The sequence below is a fragment of the Dicentrarchus labrax genome, unplaced genomic scaffold (assembly GCF_905237075.1).
Source record: "Dicentrarchus labrax unplaced genomic scaffold, dlabrax2021, whole genome shotgun sequence".
NCBI classification, from domain to species: Eukaryota; Metazoa; Chordata; class Actinopteri; family Moronidae; genus Dicentrarchus; species Dicentrarchus labrax.
This window is the reverse complement of record NW_026136711.1, coordinates 9307673-9329955: the sequence shown is the minus strand read 5'-3', so window position 1 is coordinate 9329955 and position 22283 is coordinate 9307673. Positions and strand designations below refer to the sequence as shown.

The 22283-nt window shown below is 40.0% G+C and overlaps 1 protein-coding gene across 1 annotated transcript; it reads right to left on the bottom strand.

Moving 5' to 3' along the window:
- Positions 1–46: 46 nt before the first annotated feature.
- LOC127372224 (carbohydrate sulfotransferase 11-like) lies at positions 47–20480 on the bottom strand. Its single transcript, XM_051415729.1, has 3 exons — positions 19997–20480; positions 9139–9218; positions 47–1495 (listed from the first exon to the last, which is right to left on the bottom strand). Exons 1-3 carry the CDS (start codon positions 20088–20090, stop codon positions 650–652), a joined length of 1020 nt encoding a protein of 339 aa, XP_051271689.1. The 5' UTR covers positions 20091–20480; the 3' UTR covers positions 47–649.
- Between the last annotated feature and the right edge of the window lie 1803 nt (positions 20481–22283).

Below are 22283 nucleotides of genomic sequence, written 5' to 3'. Positions count from 1 at the left end.
GAACTTCTGAACATTAAGAACTCCAATATTCACACCAACAAACAAATTCTTGCTGAAATGCATTTATTTGAAAATTGTGAGAGAAACTATATACCTATTTTGGTTTGTCTGACTTTGTAGAGTCAAAAATAACACAATAAATTAAGACAATATCATAGTTACACAAAAATCTCTTCCTACATCAACAAACAAACAGTCACAGTTACAAAAGTTGTCATTGTCTGCTGAAGTGAAAAAAAGGCCCATGTTCAAAGGCACATACGTTTGGAGACATTCACTGTCTAAAAAGGATTTTAATATTTTAATTATGCTACTGCACCTTGTAGAGATTACATTTGTTGTGCAAATTACATTTTTTTAACAGCAGACAACAACCGAAATTAAACCAAAAGTTGAATGGCATTACACACATTCAAAGGCAGTTACCGACATCCACTGGATCACCGTTTACAGTAAAATATCATCTGCCTTCTTTAGGCAACAACTTTCATCTTGAGATGAAAGGTCCTCTCCTGTCCACAGAAGTTCTTCAGCCTGATGTTCTGTCTGCGGGGCTCCTAATCAATATACAGTTTCAACAGTATTTGCAGTGTCTGTTTAAAGCCTACAAAGAAGTCCAGGCTCCACAAGTTCAAGTCAAAACCCAGCCTCATCTAAATTTGAGGTAGGCTGGTATAGAGTAGTTGAAGAGCAGGAAGTCCATTCGATAGAGGTTGTACAGCTTCTTCTGGTAGAAGGGGCTGATGTTGTGGAAGAACTGGGCCGCCATGTCTCCTGTAGTCCTGGTGCTCTTGGACGAGGTGGGGAAGCTGACCTGGTCCTCCACCCCGGCCAGCTGTAGCACGTAGCGGGAGTCCTGCTCCAGCGTCTCGTATTTACCCACCACATCGTAGTGGATGAGGCAGGGGTGGCACAGCGAGTGCACCCGCTCCCAGTGCTCGTTAAACGGTTCTTCTCGCTGGGTGGCGGGGTCCACCAGGTAATACACAAACTCCTCAAAGGAGACATCGTTTCCTCTCTCCAGAGCTTCTGGCTGTGGGTCCGGCCTGTGACGCCGCACTATCTTTGTGCCGTATCGTTTATGAAAAGCTGTGTTGTAGCTCCGTGTGAATTTGTTGCGGTACGCAGACACCAGTCGCTCGAAGGGCTCGCGTACAAACACGAACTTCAGGTAGGAGCGCAGACGCTGGTTAATCTGGGAGGTGGAGTACTCCGACAGAGTGCGGAGGTTTCCTGGGACATGGGCCTCATTGGCGGGGATCGCCAGTGGGTCTCGGAGGGACCCGGTGACACCTGTCAGAACCATGAGCACCCGCTTCCAGTTGGTGCAGGCCACTTTTGGAACGTAGCAGTACAGCAAGCCGTGCTGGTCGTCCACGATGACATGTTTCAGGTCCTCCGGGATCAGGACTCTGCGTTTGCGGGTGTAGGAGCGGCAGGCTTCTTCTAACACCTCCCGTCGGCCCTGATGGATCACCTGTACTGGTGACTCAACCTACAGGGAGAAGGAAAATAAGAATTAGACGAGGAACTATTTATCAGTAATAACAGATGAAGCTATAACTAGTCTACTTTTAAAGGATAACTCCAGTTTACACAGTTTGGGCCATAATTTATAATATCACTGTACTCTTCAAGTTAATTGCTAAGATTTGGAAATGCGTCCAGAATGATGATGAAAAAAGACTAAGGAAAAAACACGAGCAATCAGACAGGTTTCAAACAAACCCTTAGGCCCAGCGTATCTGTTGGCAAAAACAATGACAATGGTAAAATTATAAGCCCGAACATCCATCTGACTTGCTTCATCTTTGATTGACCACACGTGTGCACATTGTTTCCAAGTGCAATGAAGGTCTGCTACTGATATTCTGGTTAGGTTCTCTTTCCTTTTTAACTCCAAAAAACAGTGTTGAATTTAGAGCTAAAACATTCAGTTGAAAATGAATCTATGACTATTCTGATAATTGATTAATTGTTTGATCATTTTCAAGCAGAGAAGCTAAACATCTGCTAAATCCAGCATCTTATTATTATCATAACTAATAGAAATGATGGCCAAAACAATGAAAATAAGACCAAAGTTATACAAAACAGAATTAACATGAGGACCTCTCAGTTTGTTCAGCTCAGTCTTGGTACATGGGGCACCACCAAGTCTTCAGAGCCAACTGCCACTGACTCAAGTGATATCAGTGGAATTTCCCTTTAAGCATTCGTGATATGAGAAAAGCTCATGTCACTTTTGTGTTACTTTTAAGTCAGCCCTAGGAGGCCATACTGAGAATTACAAGCCAGAATGTATAATGTAAAAGTTATCCAAGAGGAACAGAAATCCTGCTTCTACATAGGGCCAAGACCTATTCAGTTCCCTGAATGTGAGAAAGTATATTTACAGATACTTCTCCTCTGGAGGTCTTAATCATGGTCCATCCCTTGCCATCCGCATACTGCCTTAATAAAACCACGGGTCAGCCAGTTCAGCTTGGCCTCGTCGTGGCACAAACGCCTTATTTACTTCTTTCATTTACTCAGCCTGGCTCACCACTGCAGCGGTCGGAGCCCTGAGTCGCTCGGTTTGACTCGGTGCCTGACACTATGTGTGGCTCTCTGTGTTTACTGGCAGACACTAGAACATCAAGGATACACCGGACTGGCCAAAGACTGTCGGGCCAACACTGCCCCTTCTCTGTCAGCAGAAGTTTGTGTACTATATGTGTACAACACTGTCTTTCCAGCTCCGACTTCAATCCCTTCATGTGAGCAATATGCTCAATTTAATAGCGTTTTCTGAGTATGTTTAAATAGCCACCAGGATGCACCACACAACAAACATGCCATTCAATGAGAATGCCAAAATCTTCGTAAGTGTGTTGGCTACATATACATGTATCAAATGTAGCAAAAAGCTGCACTTTAGTTTAATCCAAGATTTACAAGGTAGCCAAATCCATGCGTTCTGCTTTTCACTAAACCAAAGGCAATTAGTCTATGCAAGATCCTTTGAAAGCAGTGTAAAGACAGAAGAGATCGTTTGTACTATGATTTGACATTAGATTAAATAACACTTAAATTAAAGATGTTTTGGTGCACAAAGATGGTACGTACATAACATAAAACGCAATCTGAATTGTAATTTGTGAAGGAGTTATTTGTTTTTCAAGAACTTCTTAGGGTTGCATTCTCTCACTCTTGTTAAAGAAATGTTTGCAATAATCAATATTTTAATATTAACAAAGAATCAAATGATGTGTCAAGTGAAACTTGGTAGTGACAAAACCACAGGGAATTTTCCCCCAACTCAGCCAGTCCCCTCAGCTTGATAGCACGTTTTGGCGACTTTCAGCTCATCATTTTGGTTTTAAGGCCTGAACCTTCTGTTCTGGTTCATTCTCACCGTTCTCATTGACACTGTTTTCAGATGCTGCAAGTGGCTGCAATAAACCCACTGTACAATATCTGTCCAGCACCAAACAAACACAAAGATATTTCCCTCAGGAGTTGGATATTACAACCAGGCTAAAAGGACAGTGAATATTGGACTTCAGGTGGCCAGAAACACAACTCCAAATGAAGTTTAGCAACCAAGGTTTGAGATTTGAATCTGAATAGAATAAATTTGAGAATCTTATGTATGTATATTCTCTGAATGTCTGTCTATATATGATCATCTTACTGTAGGTTAAATGGTTTAGGCTGTAAACCATCTAACCTACAATATTTTGAATATTCTGACAAATTATCTTCTATCAAAATGTCTTCATTATGCTATAATCCTGTTTATCAGTCAAATCAAAACCATTGATAACTGGTCAAAAGATGAAATCAATAATAGAACATGTTCAATGGTCTATAGAGCTGGGTTTATTTTGTCAAAATAAATGGGATGCCGGTCTGCAGTCCATTATGCTCCATTTCCTTCACTTTCACTTAATTCCCTGCTGCACATCCAAAAAGCTCAGCATGCATGAGCAAAGGAGGACAAATACATGCTGTATTTACATGTGTAAATAAATAATATTGCATTAATCCAGTTCACTGCCCGTTTCCATCCAGACAGCTTAGCAGCTTCCTCCCACTGGGGAATCGTTTAAGTGGAAAGGTACAAAGAAAATATCACAAGCAATTAAAAGTAAATGATGTCTGCTGGAGCTGCTTTGTTTTCTGGCATGTACACCTTCCTACTCCTCACAGGGAGATTTAACTGGAAACAGCTGCTGCACTGCCACTTTTACTGCTCCGTGTCTCCAAGAACAACTCCAACATTCACATGGATGAATATCTGCAAATATGTATGGATTTATAGAGAGACAGTGATTATTTAGAGCCCCACCCAGGGGTGTTTATTAGAGAAAACCCCCCTTAATTCTTTAATTTCAAAAAGCAAACACTGTAATAAATTGAACCACAACAGTCCTTTTGTGCCGACAAGCTATTATTTTTTGGCACTTTGAGTCATCTGTGTATTCAACATAAAATGTGCTTTTGTTCCAAAACACAGTTGGGGTGGAAACGGGGAACTTTAAATCCTAATATCTCAGCTGCCAGTGATGCAGTGTCGCTATTGTTGTTCAAAACTCATGACAACAATGGAAAAAAAGGTTGTATGTGGTCGGAATTCTGTGTAATGAGCTCCAAACACATACTATTTGCAGATTTTCCCTGGAGTGTTCAGTGCTGTATGTATTCTATAAAAGAAAAAAGTGCCTCCATAAACATAACTGTTCTCTTGCTCTCATCAAATGCAACTCTAAAGTTACTGAGCTCCCTGATAGTGTCCGTTCACACCCATAAATCCTCCTCCATAAATGTCACTAGTGTAATCCAACAAAGATGGCTGACCATTCTGCAGGATAAAACAACATCAAAGCAGCTGTGCCTGATATGAGAAATATTACAACGATAAAGACATCACAAAGGTCAGGGGTTACAGCCACTTAGTTACTCAGAGCAGGAGATACTTTCCTCAAGGTTTCAGCTGAGATGGTTTATAAGGACTGGTGCCAGACTGATGGATTTAACTGGATTGGGTTTAAGATGCTGACAACTTAAAGTCATACACCTATTTTTCCTGCATACCTCTGCTTACTCCTACTCAGGTTCAAACATGGAAGCAGCATGGCTTTTGTACTGTTGTGCCGTCCCCCGTCCTCAATAGCTATATGCACTTACGCTGTTCAAAATGCACATATATTGCACAAGTCAGGCTATTAACAAACCTTTTGAGTCCAAGTCAAGGCCAAGTCCAAGTCCAAATGAGAGAGTCAAGGCCGAGACAGAATAAAAATAAGGCTTTTTCCATTGCTTATGAGATGATTGGTTGCCTGGTACCATGATTACCAGGCAGACAATGTCAATGTTCTAGTTGTGGGTGAACAACTCCAAGAATAGTCAGAGACAAGTCCTCAAGTCCGTTCTCAGACTTGAGCACTATAGCACTGCTGTGTTTATCCTATTATTTAATGTCAAGGTGGCTGCTGTGAAAAGGTCTTTACGGTCTATAGACCCTTTATCACTTTAACATCACATTCTTTTCTTCAGAGTGTGTCAGAACTGGACATTTCAATCATTCTGATTCAGCTGCTGTTGTGTGCTGCTTTAGAATCAGCTTTGTACAGTTCTTCCATTCTGCCTCCTCTTTTTAGACAGTACTGTCACTGTAAACGCTGTGCAACACCAGCTTCATTAAAACCACATTAATGCCAGCTTACCACACTCAGCAGCACTGTACTTAGCTTACAACATAGTTAAACAACTGTGGTTTCCAGGAAATCTGATGCAACATGAAAAACCATAAAATAAAGCTCTAAGGACAATGATGAATACATCGGTTGGTGCTTGTCACTGTGCGTGGATATTGTAATACATCGACATGTTAATGTATAATGTGCTTTCTTGTATTTATTGTTGTTTTCTCGAACGCTTGTTGCTGCTGTCCTGGAAGAGAGATTGTTGATCTCAACGGGTCTTACCTGCTTAAATAAATGTTTTTTCCATAGCATGACATTTGTCTGCTGCACTTCTAGAGAAATTACTAAAACCTTCCCCAAACCTTAAAGATTCCTAAAGGTTCACCCGAATTTCACCTAGTGGTAGCTTAATGTGGCATACAGTCTCAGTTTCTTTTGCTTTTTAGCTGAGGTTTTGACATATCTGTGTCTATAACCTCTGCTTATACTTCTCCAATCGAGGGTAATGGAAACAAGTCTGGAAGGCCACACCTGTATCTTTTTTATTATTACTGATGAATGGACAAATTTACACAAAAAAAACATGTTTACAGCCTGGTACAAAAACTTTTTGGTCTATATAGCAATGTCCCTGCACAACTGTATAGGAGGATAATCCACAGGAGTCACTGTGAACAGGTTTGGGTATTGGCCTGAACTAAATTTGTCCATATATACTACAAAGTCCTTAAAAAACACTTCTAGCGCCCTCTTTGGGAATATTAACAAAGGGTTTTTTGTAAAAAGGTTTTTTTGGCTTAAATTAATTTTCCTCAAAAAACCGCTCAGACAATGATGTCATCCCTCTTTAAACAGGAGGATGGTGGGTAATTCTCTCATAATAAGAATTACCATAATAACAGCAGCAGCAGCAATAATACATGCAATAATTGTAGTTATTATGTATTTATTTGGTCCAGAGGGGCACATCATCCTACAGCTACATTTAATCAATTAGGCCTAAAATAAAAAAGGACTGCATGAAATAACTTTATACAACTGGAGAACAGTGCATTGCACATATTTACAAAATCTCTTAATACTGCTGTGTTTTTTCCGCCGGTGCAATTTCAATTAATTTTTATTTTTATTTTCATTGGACAGGGGCCAAATGTGCATGGGACGTGCAGGAGGCACATCACCGGGCTCATATCTACTAAAATGAGAGAACATGTATACGCATACAGGAATAAAATACAGTGTTTCTTTCTACAAATATTCAGTGTACAGTCTCATCAGGCGTGTTTATAGATGCTTTACAAATATGAAGAGGTGTGCTCTGGTGTGTTCTTGCCTGTGCCTGCAGCAGTGCACTTCTTAGCATCCACTGTCTGATCACATTTCATTTCAGGAAAGGTCCTGTTTGTTGAACTGACTGCTGACAGAACTGCAACCATCAGCCTCTCAAACTTTCTTTTGTTTGTAAAACTGTTGCCATCCTCCCGGTTACACAATATTAATAGTCATGAGGGCTCTGCATTGACCATTTATGGTGGACTGTGGGAGTGAGAAATATGAGGCTTGTCTTAGTGCGCACATTTTAAAGTTGATTGTGAAAATTGCATGCATAATGTGTACAGTACTGTTTTTGTCACCAAAAACCTTTGCTATGGATCCTATGCACAGTTTTATAAAGCCCTCTGGACTGAGATTTAAAGCCAGAACCCTCCTTGTAAAGGGAAAATCACTCTTCAGACACTCTAATAATAATATTTAATAATAAGACAAATAAACTCAACATTATAACTAGTCATGCACTCACTAATGATAGCAAATAGCTGTAATCCTTCATCAGCTGACAGCAAAGAAATTGTTCCCATTTGTTCCAGGGTTTCTGCAGTTGTTAGCCTTGAAACCACACGAGTCTTGTGAGTTGATCACATTATAGAAATGTCATTACAAGTCTAGATGCTGCAGACACAGTATCCACCAAGTAAGCTGGGAAACAATGACACAGTTGACCGTGAATGCAAAACAGGGGCTGGACAACATAATGTAGACCTCATGTAAACTGCATACACTTTAAAGGAACTAAGTCGCCTTAGAAAACACTGCTACAAAAGGAGGATTACATTAGGTTTCACAGCAGTTAGCAGGATTTATCAACCCCCTGTACACTGAAATCTGGGCAAAGATCATTTAGACTGGTTTTTATGTTTCTAAACAATCCAATTACAACTTTACAATTTCTGCCACCACAGGAAATACCTGCTGAAGCTGATAATGTATTTTATACTGAAAATGGGATTTAAAGCATCTATTTGTCAGTCATCATTATCTCATTGTATCAGTTTATTTTCTATCACAAATACAAAAACACAAGTTTTAGTTTATGACAGATGATGATATTTTTGAGACAAGTGAGCTCATCTGGAAGGCCAACACCTGTATTCACACAGTTTTATTATTACTGATGAATGGACAAATTTACAGCAAAAATAAACATGTTTACAGCCTGGTACAAAAAACTGTTTTGGTCTATATAGCTAAATTCCCTGTTCATGACAACTGTATAGGGCGTGAATTTTTATAGAATATAGAGTTTAAATTATATTAGGCTTAAAGCCGTCACAGGTGCTTCACAACGGCTCTTCAGAAACCTATGGGTATCACAGAGACATCTATTTTTATCTATATTTGTCCATATATAAACTACACTGTGATAAAATGTTTTCTAACCCCCTGCTGCATGCTCACTGTGAACTATTTTGCAAAAAAACAAACATATTAGCTTTAAATTCATAATAAATGCATTCATATAAACATGCATGTTTAACCTTTCAGTATTACCCTGGCCTTTTATTATCATTCACTAATTGTTTCTCATTCTGTCACTACTGAAAGTGACAGAAAGCCATTCCCCTCAGTGAATAATATTTCATCATAATCCAATCTCATGCCACTCTTACACTGTAAATAAATGTACAACTTTGTATGTACTTGAATTCAATTGCTCTTATGGGGTCTGTCCAATATTATACAATGTAGGAAAACCATTATAAAATATAATGTGTATATATATATATATATATATATATATATATATATATATATATATATATATATATATAAGACCACTAATCATCAATAAACATTTGGCCAAGCTTGCTTGTTGTTAGCGTTGTCTGCCAGTTATTGTCTGAGTCTCTCCACACACCGTCCTTACAGACCAGGCATCAGTGCCAGGAACACACAAGGATTCAGGGTCATAAATTGTCCAGCCATCATTACCTCTGCCAAGAGTACTTAATTTATCCATCAGAGCTCAAATAGAGTTTTCATTCGAAATGCAGTTAAGCCTGAATAAATACTTACAGATAAATATTTAATGTGTGGGGAAAGAGCTCCGGCTAGGCCTTAATAAGGGCTGATACTACAGGCTGAGGGATCGCGGCTAAAGAGAACTGACCTGGTCACCATCATAAAGCGTCTGTAGAGGACTCCTCCTTGACTTCTGCCCACTGCTTCTGTCACCGGCCGCCTCCAAGACTGAGGAAACACAACACAAATATCATGAAATCTGACTGAAAGCGATTCCAAAGCATAGATGTGTTTGGCTGAAGCAACAATCAGACTAGTGCATTATGAAACAATAGCACTTTCTGCATATTCAACACCAATACAAGGTTAACAAATACTAATAATTATGGTATATCCTCAAGCAGAAACCAGTTTTTTTGACCGTGTGTGACGGTCAAAAAAGCTGGTTTTAGCTCGTTGTTAATTTTACAATGTTTTAGCAAAGACATGTCTGGAACAAAATAAGTACATGGATGGACAGTGGAGAAACTGGTTATGCTACTTTTTTCCACAGTAAATGTAGGTCATGAATAAAATCCAAGTGACTAGAATCCAAACTGACCACAGCCTCTGTTCTTTGTGAAGGAGAAAACCTTTGGTATGCACCTATCAAGTCTATAGGCTGCAAAGACAGATACTATGTGGTGTACTATAAACACAAAAAAAGTAAATGTAAAACAGTAGAAACTTAGAGAGCAAACTACTTTTATTGGTTTGTAATTGCCACAGTTTTATCTGCTCCAGTGCTCTTGTAATGGTGGATAAAAAAAAGGCTTCGGCAGTCCAACATTCAACCGTCTATATTTAAAAAGTGACTTTTGTCAGACTTTCTGGGTTGAAGAGAAGCAGAAAGAGAAGCCAAAGGACCAAGGAGAGTATGTTGGGAAGCATTGCTGTGTACAAGCTTGAGCTCTTGTTTGCAGGGATGTGCTTTCACTCCAGCATCAGATTACACAGCTTCACAGAGCCACAGTACACAGTTTCACTACCTGGACCTAGAATTTCATTTGGGCAAACATTGTGAACAAAGCTGCAATGCTACAGATTGCAGCTGTGAAATCGAATACATTGTAAACTTCAATTTAAATCAAATGTTGCCGCAGTCACACAACAGAACAGGATAGAAATGAGTTCTGTGTCTTCTGTGTCTATTTTATACTAAAGGAATAATTTCCCATTTTTTGAAATACACTTAAACTCAAGTTACATCTTGTTTATTTTTAATCTGTACAAAAACTAAAGTGTATGTGTTTAACTGACTATTTCTCAGCTGGGAGCAGTGAGTTTGTGGAGTAGGCTATTTATGCAACGCTGTCTCCTGGCTGCAGTTTCATATCTAACAGACAGATATGAGAATGGTACCAATCTTATGATGCAACTCTCTGCAATACAGTGAATATACAAATTTCTCAGGATGTTGAGCATGTTGCATTAAATGGTATCTTTGACAGACAAGAGGTATTACATCCATTTCTTATATTAATCCCCCATTTCCTCTTAAGTATTCTGCAGTTACATTTACAACGATCAGTCTACCCACAGATGAGCACAGCTAGCACTCAAATAAACTACTGGCTGGTCTCTGACTCGTACACTTAGGAACAACAGGAGTCTTTCAAACACTGCCAAGGCACATCTCCGCAGGAGCTCATTTTTTAAAACAATTCCTCATTCTTCGAAGAATCACATTTTGAGCCACAGGTGTGTGATGTTAAATAACACACAGCTGTGTTGTTCAGAGAGAGGCGTCCAACAGATCTGTGCCACATGTTGCAGCATTGTGGATACAGATGCTTTTTAAATCTAGATATGTGACAGTTACATGCTACTTATGTCCAAAAGATAAAAACAGGCTTTAAGTAACCTGTACATCCCATGGCAGTAATTATTTCTATCATGTTTATGGTCCCTGACTAAAATAAATTAATTTAAGATAAATTGTCTGGTGCTTTTACTTGTTAAAGGAATGTCCGCCGTCTTGCCTGCTAATTAACTTAGCTTGAAAGTTCAATATTACTTTCTTTCTTTCCGGGCTTTCTTTCTTTTTAGTTTCCAGTCTATACCATTCCAAATGGTTGCTTCCTTTAGAACAGACAGACATCAGAGTTGTATTGATCTTCATCTAACTCTCAACAGGAAAGTGAATAAGCATTTCTCCCTAAAAGGTCCAACTACACCTTTAACAGTTTAAAGTGGTTTAAGCCTCCAGGTGTCTTCATGGCAGTACCCACTTCTTCCCCAAAACAGTATTTACTAAACTGTGAGACATTATTAGCCAATAGATAGGAGGCCTTACAGGGTCCACACATCAACATGTGACAGGCAAAAATGGCTGGTATGATATCCACTTCAGCATTTGGTCCTGCAACACAAATGTTCCTCAGACGTGCCTTGACAGTGACAGCAGTTTCCTCACTGAGAGAAAAAGCTAGTTTTCACTGGAGTAAACATCTGTAAACATCTGTAAACATCTGTAAACAGCTCCAAAGCTGCAAGTCAGGAATCAATCCAACTCAATGTCGAGCAAAGGAGTGAGACATCTGTTTCAACTGCTCACTTCACAGATCTCATGACTGCCATTCTGTAGTGTCATCAATCAGACTAATGTAGGAGTCCCATTAACTTCAGTGTGTTTTTATTGCTTTCAGAAGAGCCTTATTAAATAATACATATCCTCTCTGCATTGTATTAAGCTCCAGAGTTGCTGAGGCAGCAATAACATCTGTCATCTGCTGGAGGCGACTGCATTTACAAATACACAGGATATGATGCTAATTAGTGGCATATAAGAGCCCAGTTATTATTGAATGAAGCACTGACACACAATTTTGAGACTACAGGAAGACTCAGCTAAGTTACCGTGCGTGTGTGTGTGTGTCTTTCCACACTGTGGTGTGATCGGGCCAGTCATGGGTGCCAAGCAGCTTATGAGCTGTAAACCCACTGACACACTCGTGGTGGAGACTGCCAGTGTGACTGAATGTGTAGTTATGACCAAACTATGAGGAATAATTGAGTGTATGAAGGATACAAAGTTGATATTACATGCGATTTTTCATACTGAGTGTTGAAGGAATGAACCTGTGATGTGTTTGAATTACCCATCCTACTACAGATCACATACTGCGGGCAACTCAAAAATACTGCCGACTGCTTTCTGTCCATCCCAGTGAACTGCCTGGTGTTGTGCTCAAGGAAACTTCAACCACAGAGATTTAAGGCACACCCAATTTACATTATCAGTTTTAGAATGTCCACGTGTGCTCATTGCTTTTATTTCAAGTTTAGTTTTTGAAAGTTTTTCAGCCATCGACTCTTTCAGCGTTACCTGAAATCAACATTTCACTAATAGAAAATTAGAAAAACAACCCCAAAATCTTAATTATACATTGATCTGATAAATGAAAAAAGGAATTTTAGAAACTTAAATTCACTTTTCCAATTTTCTATTTTTTATGTGGTGCAAAGTGACTATACCAACAAGTGTAGCTGGCAGGCTAAGTGCTAACATGTTAGCCAGTCACAATAATTCCCGGAGCTTCTCTCTGTTCGGCTATTCTGCTGTTCGGTTTATTTTGCCCATGGCATTTGTACATGTCTTCAATTGTACATCATTTTGTTATACAAGAAGTTCACACAGTTTAGTCAAGACATATTTGCAGCATTGACTTCTGTCCCATAACTGTTTGCAGACCATTGGAGGAGGTTACAAGTTATGGTCAAGCACAACTAATAGGCTAACCATAGCTCACTCTATTTTGGACTCTCTGGCTCTCTGTATCATAAAAGGTCAGCACAGTCCGATAGCTCACCTGGTACAGCTGGCGCCCCATGTACCAAGGCTAAATCTGTGCAGCGACCATGAGTTCAGATCCGACCTGTGGCCCTTTGCTGCGTGTCATCCCTTCTCCCTCCCCCCTTCCTGTTGATCTCTAGAGCTGTCCTGTCTAATAAAGGTTAAAAGCTTAAAATACATATATATTGGGGGAAAAAGGTCCGCACAGTCCAGACAGCTTTCTATTGGTCAAAGCCACAAATTTGCAAGTCAAAGTTTACCAAAGTTGAACTCAATGAGAAAAAGTTTTGCATATTTTAATTTGCCCACCATTCATTGGAATGGAAATATCGCATTTTAAACGCTGGTGTGAGTAGGCCTCAATAAATCATTCACAGTGTGCATCATGTGGATTTTGATTACAATGAATTTTGATGAACATAATTAATAAAATACTTTAAACCTGGTAAGATATTATGATGCAGAGGAAACCTTATGACGGCACGGCCATTTGCTGGCCAATAGCTGCTCGGGTGACTGTATGCAGACAGGGACAGTTTCATTGAGGTTAAAGCTAATCATTGAGACACATCCATAATCCTCTCATTCAGGGGACTCACCTCTGTCACAATGTGCAAACTATGGCTTATTACTGGAATGAACGGAGTCAGAGATGCTGCTGCCAAAGGAAGGTTCTGTCCTCTGCCTTGAGCTGCTGAGATGGGGTGTGCATTCTGCTACAGTACACTGATTTATTTCACTGTTTTCTAAACAGGCTACCACTTCCTTACTAACAGTGACTCAGGAGCACGTTTCCAACATGACCCTCCCAAAGTCATCATTTCTTTCACCCCTCTTAAATGAAACACCAGTCAGCAGAGGTAATGTCTGAAATAATTTAGGAACTGACAAATACCTGGCAGACTGTGAGTGCTTCAGCAACACGCTGAGATGGCACATTGGCTGGGCTGAAAGAGTGCATTGTGTATCATCACTGCGGTGCTAATGTGGCATTACTCAGCAAGTAGAGGAAATTTACAATCCACACTTTGTCATAAGGCATTTAATGGAGAGGCTGATGAAAAGATCAGAGATTTAACTGATTGAATTGTTAAAGCTGAACAGCTGGAGAGAGGGACTGCACATTGTGAAGGAAGGACAATATTTTTGTGTGCATGTGTCTCCAAAAGTGGAGGGGAAAAAAATGCTACAAAGACACACACAACTTCTCAAGCTATGGACTCGATCCATATGCTGTTCTAACTAAACACTGTCTCAGCTGTTAGCTCAAATTCCACCATTGGGAAGATTCACCAACCCCACCTTAGGCCTATTCAAAGGAAGGAGTAGTCCTGTTGGTTTAACCCTGTCTAGACCCAACACTGCAGCATTCCTCCTGGCTCGTATAGAACCGAGGGCTTAGGAAATGCAAAATATAGAAAGGCTAATGTGTGTTCCTCCTGTCCAGGCCATAAACGGAGCTCTGTTTAGGTCCCACTGGGAAAACTGGGGCCCCCTCCCCCCCTCCTAGGCCTCTCCTGCCAAAGAGCAGTTTTACTGAGAGACACACTGTCCAAGGGAAAGCCTGATCCTTTTAGGCTACAAATGTGTGTGTAAAGGGTGGCAGCGCAAAAGCAGAGGCATGTGGGTGGTGTAGTGTCTGTTTATTGAGTCTTACAAGAATGTATGCAGATGTGAGATATGAGTCTTCCTCATCCTGTTCAGAGAAAACAGGGCTACAAGGGTCTGGTGTACACTAGTTGGTTAACTGAAATATTAGCTGGTTATCCCCTTGCATGTTCCAGCACGCCTGCTTTTAAATGTTTGCAAGTGCAAACATTTCTCTGCAAACTAACAGGGTGATGATGATTTAAAAAAAACTGAGGAAAATCAAATGTTGTTGTTCACTGACATATGCAGCTGTTGGATGTCACAAGCTGTTCCTGCTCCCCTGAATCCTCTCCAATGTTTTAATCATTTTACTGGAGAGTTGACGTGCTCTAAACTCCCTCACAAGCCATGTGGCAGAGAATACCGATCGACAAGACACATTGCAAGCCTTAGCACTCATTTCAGATTTATTGCTCAGATATGATTGTTTTTTTTTTGGGCTGTTCACATTATCTTTTAATTATTATCTCCTGTATCAGATTCCAGTGTTAACAGGTCACAGTCCTGAAGTGACCCACATGACAAATGTGAGCAGTGACATAAAAGTTTCATTAATTCTGATACAACACACTGAGGTCACATCAGACAATCAGACCTGATTTGGACCACATATGAAAGTGGCCCAATTAAGAATTGAACAGATCAATTTCGGACACTTTTCAAATAGAGTAGGTCTAGACTGTACTCCATATAAAATTATTTACAGAGACATTATTTACAACAGATCCCACCACGAGCAAGCACTTGGCGATGACAGCAAGGAAAACTTCTTTTTAAGAGGCAAAAAACCTCGGACAGACCCCGGCTCTAGGTGGGTGGCTGTCTGCCTCGACCAGTTGGGGTTAGATCAGATTCCATGTGATTTGTGCTGTTCACACTGTCATGAAAAAGTCCAATCTGAGTCAAATATTAGCAAAAAAAATAATATTAAGTGTTTACCATGTTGATCACCTTATTATTCTCCGCAATGCGTAAAAATAATAAGGTGTGGTGAATTGTGGTGGAATTGTCCAAGACATGAAAAAAAGTCAGAAAGTGTCCAACTGTAGATGTAGTGATATTTGACTGGATAATTGAATACTTTGACCTGATGGTGGCACTAGAGGAAAAGCCAGGGGATCACTAAAGTCCTTGGGATTCAATCTTTGGGGACCTTGACTGTCTGAACCAGATTTGATGGCAATCCATCCAACATTTGTCAGTCCGGACAAGTAGACCGACTGCCACCATTAGCTACCAGTTATTACCTGAAAGTCTCCGACTGAAAGATTGAAAGTTAATGAGATTATTTTTACCTTATTGAGCAGCCAGTGTGGCTAAAAACTATTTTGGTACCACATGGCAGCAGACAGATTTTAGTGAAACAACAGACTCTGTAGAGTGGAGGTCTTATTGAGCAATGTCAACAGTGAGAGAACAAATCACGCTAAAAGCAGATGGTTTAAATGGAATAAAAAAAAACATGCACTTGCTTTATCATCAGCTCCTGCCATTCTGTGCCATGAATATGCAGCTGGCGGGAGGACAACAGGTTGGAACAGCAGGGCCATCCTGCCCTGTCAAAGATAGCCCCGGATGACTGAGGATCTGACAGTAGTGAGGACAGAGGACTGATTTCAACTGGCAACTGCTGTTCCAATCAGGCTGGAGTGCTGACAGTTCATCTTTATGACTCTTGTGGCCTCCAGTCAAGCCCAGACAAGGAAGGTATGAGGTGGGGGTACCACTCCAGTATGAGGATAATGACAGCAGCCGCAAGGCCCAAACCATAGTCTCAAGTTCAGCTTGTAATAGCTAGAACATCCTCAACATCTGTATCTGTAAATGTTACCGCCGACATATAAATCAGTGTTCCTGGGTTTCATTTCCAGGGGGACGTGCAGGAGAAGATCCTGACTATAAAACACAACATAGCACATTCCAGACCAAGCTTCACCACATAGCCTTTTTCCTCCTCAGCTCTTGAGCCTGTGCAAACTTTATAGAGAAACAGCTGCCCTTGTAGTAAAGACCCCACACATTGGGAGAAATGCCCATCATAACGAGTCATTTCTTCTGGAACAGAGCGACAAATTCCTGTTATTCTCAAAAGATTGACAAAACTCAAGATTCACTGCCTTGAGTCAGTCTAACGTATGAAATATGATCTGTATTGTCAGCCCAACAGACAGATTTTAGAGTAATGCCACGACTGGTTACACTGGTCCGTTTTTGCAGTGTGGGAGGCATCTCATGTTCTGTAAAACTACTATTTCCATCCTCTGTGTCTTTGACAGTGCAGGATACATGTACAGCGAACCCACTCTGCGTCTATGTAATTAACCTAAATTTAGATTAGCGCAGAGAGTACAATTCAAAAACAAGACAATTTTACACTGTGCAACTCTGACTTGGCAGTGCATTCCTTTGTTATGTGGCTGCTCTATTGCAGCTTTATATAGTCTTGGAACAAACAATATGACCTTTACCCCAGATGGAGCAAGAGAGGGAAGGTGAAGGTGAAGGTGTTCGAAATGCAAATAGGACAGACTGGCTGCATATCTGAAACCAATTTAAACTGATTTAATGCTGACATGCAGCTTTGATGCCTGAAACATGAGATGCATTCCAATCTACATTCAAGCTTCTCGACACCAAGATACCAGAGGCAACCTCTTAAATGGAAAATAATAACCTTCAGATGTTTCACCGTTCACTTATATAGCGCTAAAATAAGTGCTTTGTGTCCTGTGCTTGGTTGTGCATGTCTTCAAAAAATTACCTCTAGACATCTGCAAAATGCAATTAAGCACATGAACACGTGTACGGGCAGTGCATCAGGATTTGAAGCAAAGTCAGCAGAAAGTTTTAAAGAGAAACTAACATAGGTTGTTGCCACTGCCCCTTTTGTTGCTCTTAATATTAACAATAACAATAAATATGTGTAGCCATGTTTTGTTATGACTACTTTATGCAAAATCAGAACTTTTGATTTGGATCTAATTCTTCCCTTGGCAGATATACTTTGTAATCCTCCAGGGACATATAAACTACACAGTGAACTATCTGAACAGTGCTGCTTACAGTGCAGCCACTACTCTGTTGTTGCCGCCTTAGTTTAAAAAAAAGAATACTGGACCTTAACATCCCAGCATTTAAAACTAAATGATTTTAAAACAACATCAGTTCATTTTAGTGGAATCACCATGATCACTAGATTGCTTTTCCGTCTAATTCAACTAATGCAAACTTAAACATGAGAATTTGTTCCACTGACCATCTACAAATCGTCTCAACACTGTTGACCTTTGAAGGAACTGAGAATCGAAGTGCAAAAGGGAGGAAGCTATCATATTAACTTGATCCACCATCCATTTTTCTATTTCACAGTTTGCAATCAGTCATCATTAGTTTCCTTGAATTAACTTTCAAGGTCCAGTGTGTAACATTTAGGAGGATCTTTTTGGTTAAATCACCTGAATATAGGAATCATTATGTTTATGTAACCTTAGAATGAGCTGTTCTGCAAGCGTTTTGCAGCCACCGTATAGTTTCTCCTTCACATTTGGAAGGGATGGGTGAAGCAAGGGAGTTGGACCTTTAAACCTACACTAACTGATTGTTTGGCCACGGGGGCACTGGTATCAGCACTGATTAGATATGAACTTTTAAAGTGATATGGAAAGCGCATTATCAATCAGCTGCCTATTGACACCTATCTGACACAATGATCCACTTTTATTTGAATGAATCAAGTCATCTACACAGGCGGCGAAATTAGGTTTTCAGGTTTTTGCAACCTGAAGACCATGCCAATACTGTGCTTTTAGTTCTGTTTTAGTCTCCAAGCACTCCTGATGGAAATATCTGGCTCTTTAGCTGCTTAATGCTCCACTATGTTCACCAGCTATGTCCGTCTGCTGTTTAATGCAGAGCAGCTGCTACAGCTGAAAACAACAAGATGAGAGCCAAGAGAGTCAACCAAAACCGTTAAGGTGTGAGCCATAAAACCGAAACAATGAGCTGAAAGACTCAGTGTCAGAGGAGCAAGCATTTCACATATAACTAGTAATGTGATCCATGTTTAATATAAAAACATTGATTACATTGATATGTCATATCTTGCGAATGATAAAGCTTGCCATGTAGCTAGCTACTTTGTAGTTTTCTAACTGGACATTAGCAAGACACAGCCGATGGTCGTCACTGCACAACCACGAGATGTGAAACAGGCCCAATATTGACAACAGCGCAGATACAGTCAAATTTAATATACAGTAAGAACGTTAAATTGTGATCGGCATCACATTATGTCAACGCTGACTTGTATTGTTTCTCCTTCAAAATCAAAGAGAAAGTCCTGCGTGAAGGGAATATATTAAATGGAGGAGGACAATTCAGGGGGAAAATGGTCCATGAAACAGCTACTTAAAATAAATCATGACCACTAAAGAACTCCTGGAATGAATTGAACATTACAGTGATGAACGGTGCGCAACCATCCAAGGGACTTTTTGTTTTACCTTGACTGCTTCCAATTGCCCCAAAACTTTACTTTAGTGGTGTAACGGCATATTTCAAGCAAATACTTCTCAGAAGTATGACAGTATGGAATCCCTCTGGTCTCCACAAGAGGTTGGTCTTTCATAGGTTCCTATAATTACTCCGAACAGTCTTTGCTCCATGTCACACATCACACACATCCAGAACTGACTGACCTCTCTCTTAAAAACCCAAACGCCCCTCACAGTATGGGCTGTATACGCTTCTTTGGTGCATGATATAGCTGGGTCTGAATGAGGCCATTGTATGTGGCAGAGAGGGAACCTGGAAGAGGTGGAAACAGATCTCAGTGAGGGCCAACCCTGCTATACCAGCCAGCTGCAACTTCTCCCAGCCTCCCTCCACGTAGCAGAGGAAGCAGACCACTAATCAGTTCTGTAATGAAATTGTTCCTCAACCGAGATCTGTGGTTCTCTGGGAAATCCAGACGCAGGGTGGGAGTGTAGAAAGACGGACACGATGGTAGGGAGGGAGTCAGTAATTCTAACTGTACACCACTTTCTCCATTCACATACTAGCATCAGATTATCGCTATGGCTTACAGTATTGACAGTGGGTGAGACCAGTGGGGTTGATAAACAGGCCATACTGTTAGACAACACAGACATTCATGTTTCCATGCCAAAATATATTTCTAATGTCCAAAATATGTTTTAAATTAATGAAGAAAACCTATATATGGCTTATGTGACTTTGGTTGGTTAGATCCTATGAAATTCTAAAAAAATGGGGTATTTCTCCTATGCTTGTGTGTATATATTCCTACATCCTGAAACAGATCTAAATTCTCATTTTGTTAGATGTATTTTACTGCCGATATATGGGAAATACTTAGACTTAACGACTTGAACTAATTGGCAGAGTGGTGGTGATAAACTGATGGAATCAACCGTAATATGTGACATTTTTGAATGAAGTTTGGTGGAGACTTTCTCCTCCTTTCCCCACTGCTTAGAAACAATGTATTTTGTCTGCTCACCTGGCTTGAGACTGCTGTTGAAGTAGAGGATGACCATAATGAAACATCCCAGACACAAGGCAAAAACCATCCGGATGACTTTGGGTTTCCTCATCCTGAGTCTTTGGAGACGACCAACAAGGCGAGCCGAGTCCTGCCAGGGTTCATGCGAAAAAGGAGCTGTTTTCGTTCTAACGGCGGCGTCTACTTTATCACCGATAAGAGCATCGAACCGGCTCGCTGACCTTCGCTGCTCCTTATCTCCCTGTACATCGTTGGATGTCCAGTGTGCAGGTGGCAGCGGCGGTAAGGGTTAGGACCGCGGGCTTAGCTGCTGTGCTGTACCTCACGGCTACCGTACATTGCTGCGGGCGGCTGGCTCACACTGACTGGCACAGGCTGCATGTCCGCGCAGTCCGAGCAGAGGCCACCGGTCTGTTTGTGGAAGGGGGGTGGGTTGATTCGTTAACCCCTTTCTCCCCAAACCCGAGCAGCGCCTCCACAGTCGAGCTCGAGCCTTTAGAAGAAGAAAGATCCGCTCGGACCTTTCAAAGTAAAACTACTATCCAGTGGATTTAGGTGACCTCTCACAGCATCAGTCCAAAATGATAAGGAGGAGATTGCAATAATATAACAATAATAATAAAAGACTGATTTCTTCATGAATATGCATAACTAAATGATATCATTTAAATCCGTACAGTGTTGGGTCAGACCAGGAGCGGATCTAGTGGGGACTGCTACTCCTACAAAATGCCTGGCCACCCCAGTTTTGTGTCAGTTGCTGTCAAATCTAACACATTCATTTATTAAATGATTTATTCAAGTTATGTAAAAAAAAAAAAAAAAGTATAAAATGAATGTAATGATCTGTTACTGTCACATTTTAGACTAAGAGATTTACTGTTTTTATTCGGCCACAATAATGTTTTTTTGGGCCAGATTACTTAATATATAGTATTACTTCAATATAGTCAGTCAGATGTGTGGCAGCTCTGACCTCAAACGCATTGTACACCATTCGCCTGGTAAGATCTACAGAGCCCAGAGACCATGATAATTGCTTATCATGAAAAAAAAAAAGTTTTTAAATTGACATTTTTAAATACAAAATGGAAAATGTAGTCAAATAATTCTTGACAAACTATGATTTAAAAAAAAGTTTTTTAAAAGTTTTTTTCAAATGTAATCCGAATATAGTTTTGGATTATGTAATCTCAATTATATAAAAGGAGTTACAACAACTTGCTTAAAATAGGTTCAGCATTGTTGCTTTATAAGGGCCCTGTGTGTTTTCATATTTTCAGTAAATTTGTTTATATAATGCTCACTTAATGAATATCTCCACATCTATCATCTTCATTTGTTTACTTAGAGATGACAGGATACACAACCAATGGGAGATATATGGTGGACCCTCATAAGGGTCATAAGATCTGAACAAAATGAAAGAGTGCAATGAACCCACTGTTTACTGACCTTAAAACAGTACAGATAGTATATAAAGTGAAAAACGAATTACTATATTAAAGTATCCAAAAGTTATTTCAAATGAGAGAAAATTAAAGTGATTTAAATTGAATGTAGGCTACATGTTTGAGAACCTAAGGGTCAGATTAATGTGAAACATAATTTCAGTTGAATGTGTGAAATTGATGCATAGTAGGTTTGATGGTTGAGATCTAAATTCTCACTTCACACTTTTCCCAGTGTGAAATTCAGCGATACTTTTATTTTGAAGTCACAATGAAGACACAGCTGCTGTTATTCTGTCTGTGGTTGTCTTTATGCAGCTTTAGTGTTCCACATGTTTGGCCAAAATGTGACAAGCTGATGGATTGGTCTGTAGTCAGTCATCTGCTGTTGATTTCTCCTCTCATTTTTTCAACATCACTTCATTACTCACAAGAATTACTTTATTTATTTTATTTTTTTTCAGGAATATAATCATTCATTTCACGTACCCCCCTTAGTTAAATCATTGGCTGGATTCTCCAGTGCAATGCCGTCCCACCACACTCAACTGAAACAAAAACAAAAGGTAGGACAAAGGTCAGGTCACAATAAACCCAATACTGAGCCCCATAACAGAGCTGTATCCTGATAGAAATACTACAGGTGGATAAGAATTATTAATATTTTAATTAGGTGGTATGCTCGTGTATACAGATTCAAGAAAGTTTTTGATGATTCCCCCAACACATAAATTCATAAATGCGATTACACCTTAATGTCGACGCACTTCTGGTGAAATTCAAACATTTTCCCAGTTATCATAATATTTCTTCTGTCAGTCCTCATCCCCAAA

Coding starts and splice junctions, on each gene's coding strand:
- LOC127372224 (XM_051415729.1), bottom strand. CDS start 20,090: ATGAGGAAACCCAAAGTCATCCGGATGGTTTTTGCCTTGTGTCTGGGA. Junction 9,219..19,996: donor CAACAGCAGTCTCAAGCCAG/GTGAGCAGACAA, acceptor GTGTTTCCTCAG/TCTTGGAGGCGGCCGGTGAC. Junction 1,496..9,138: donor CGCTTTATGATGGTGACCAG/GTCAGTTCTCTT, acceptor TTCTCCCTGTAG/GTTGAGTCACCAGTACAGGT.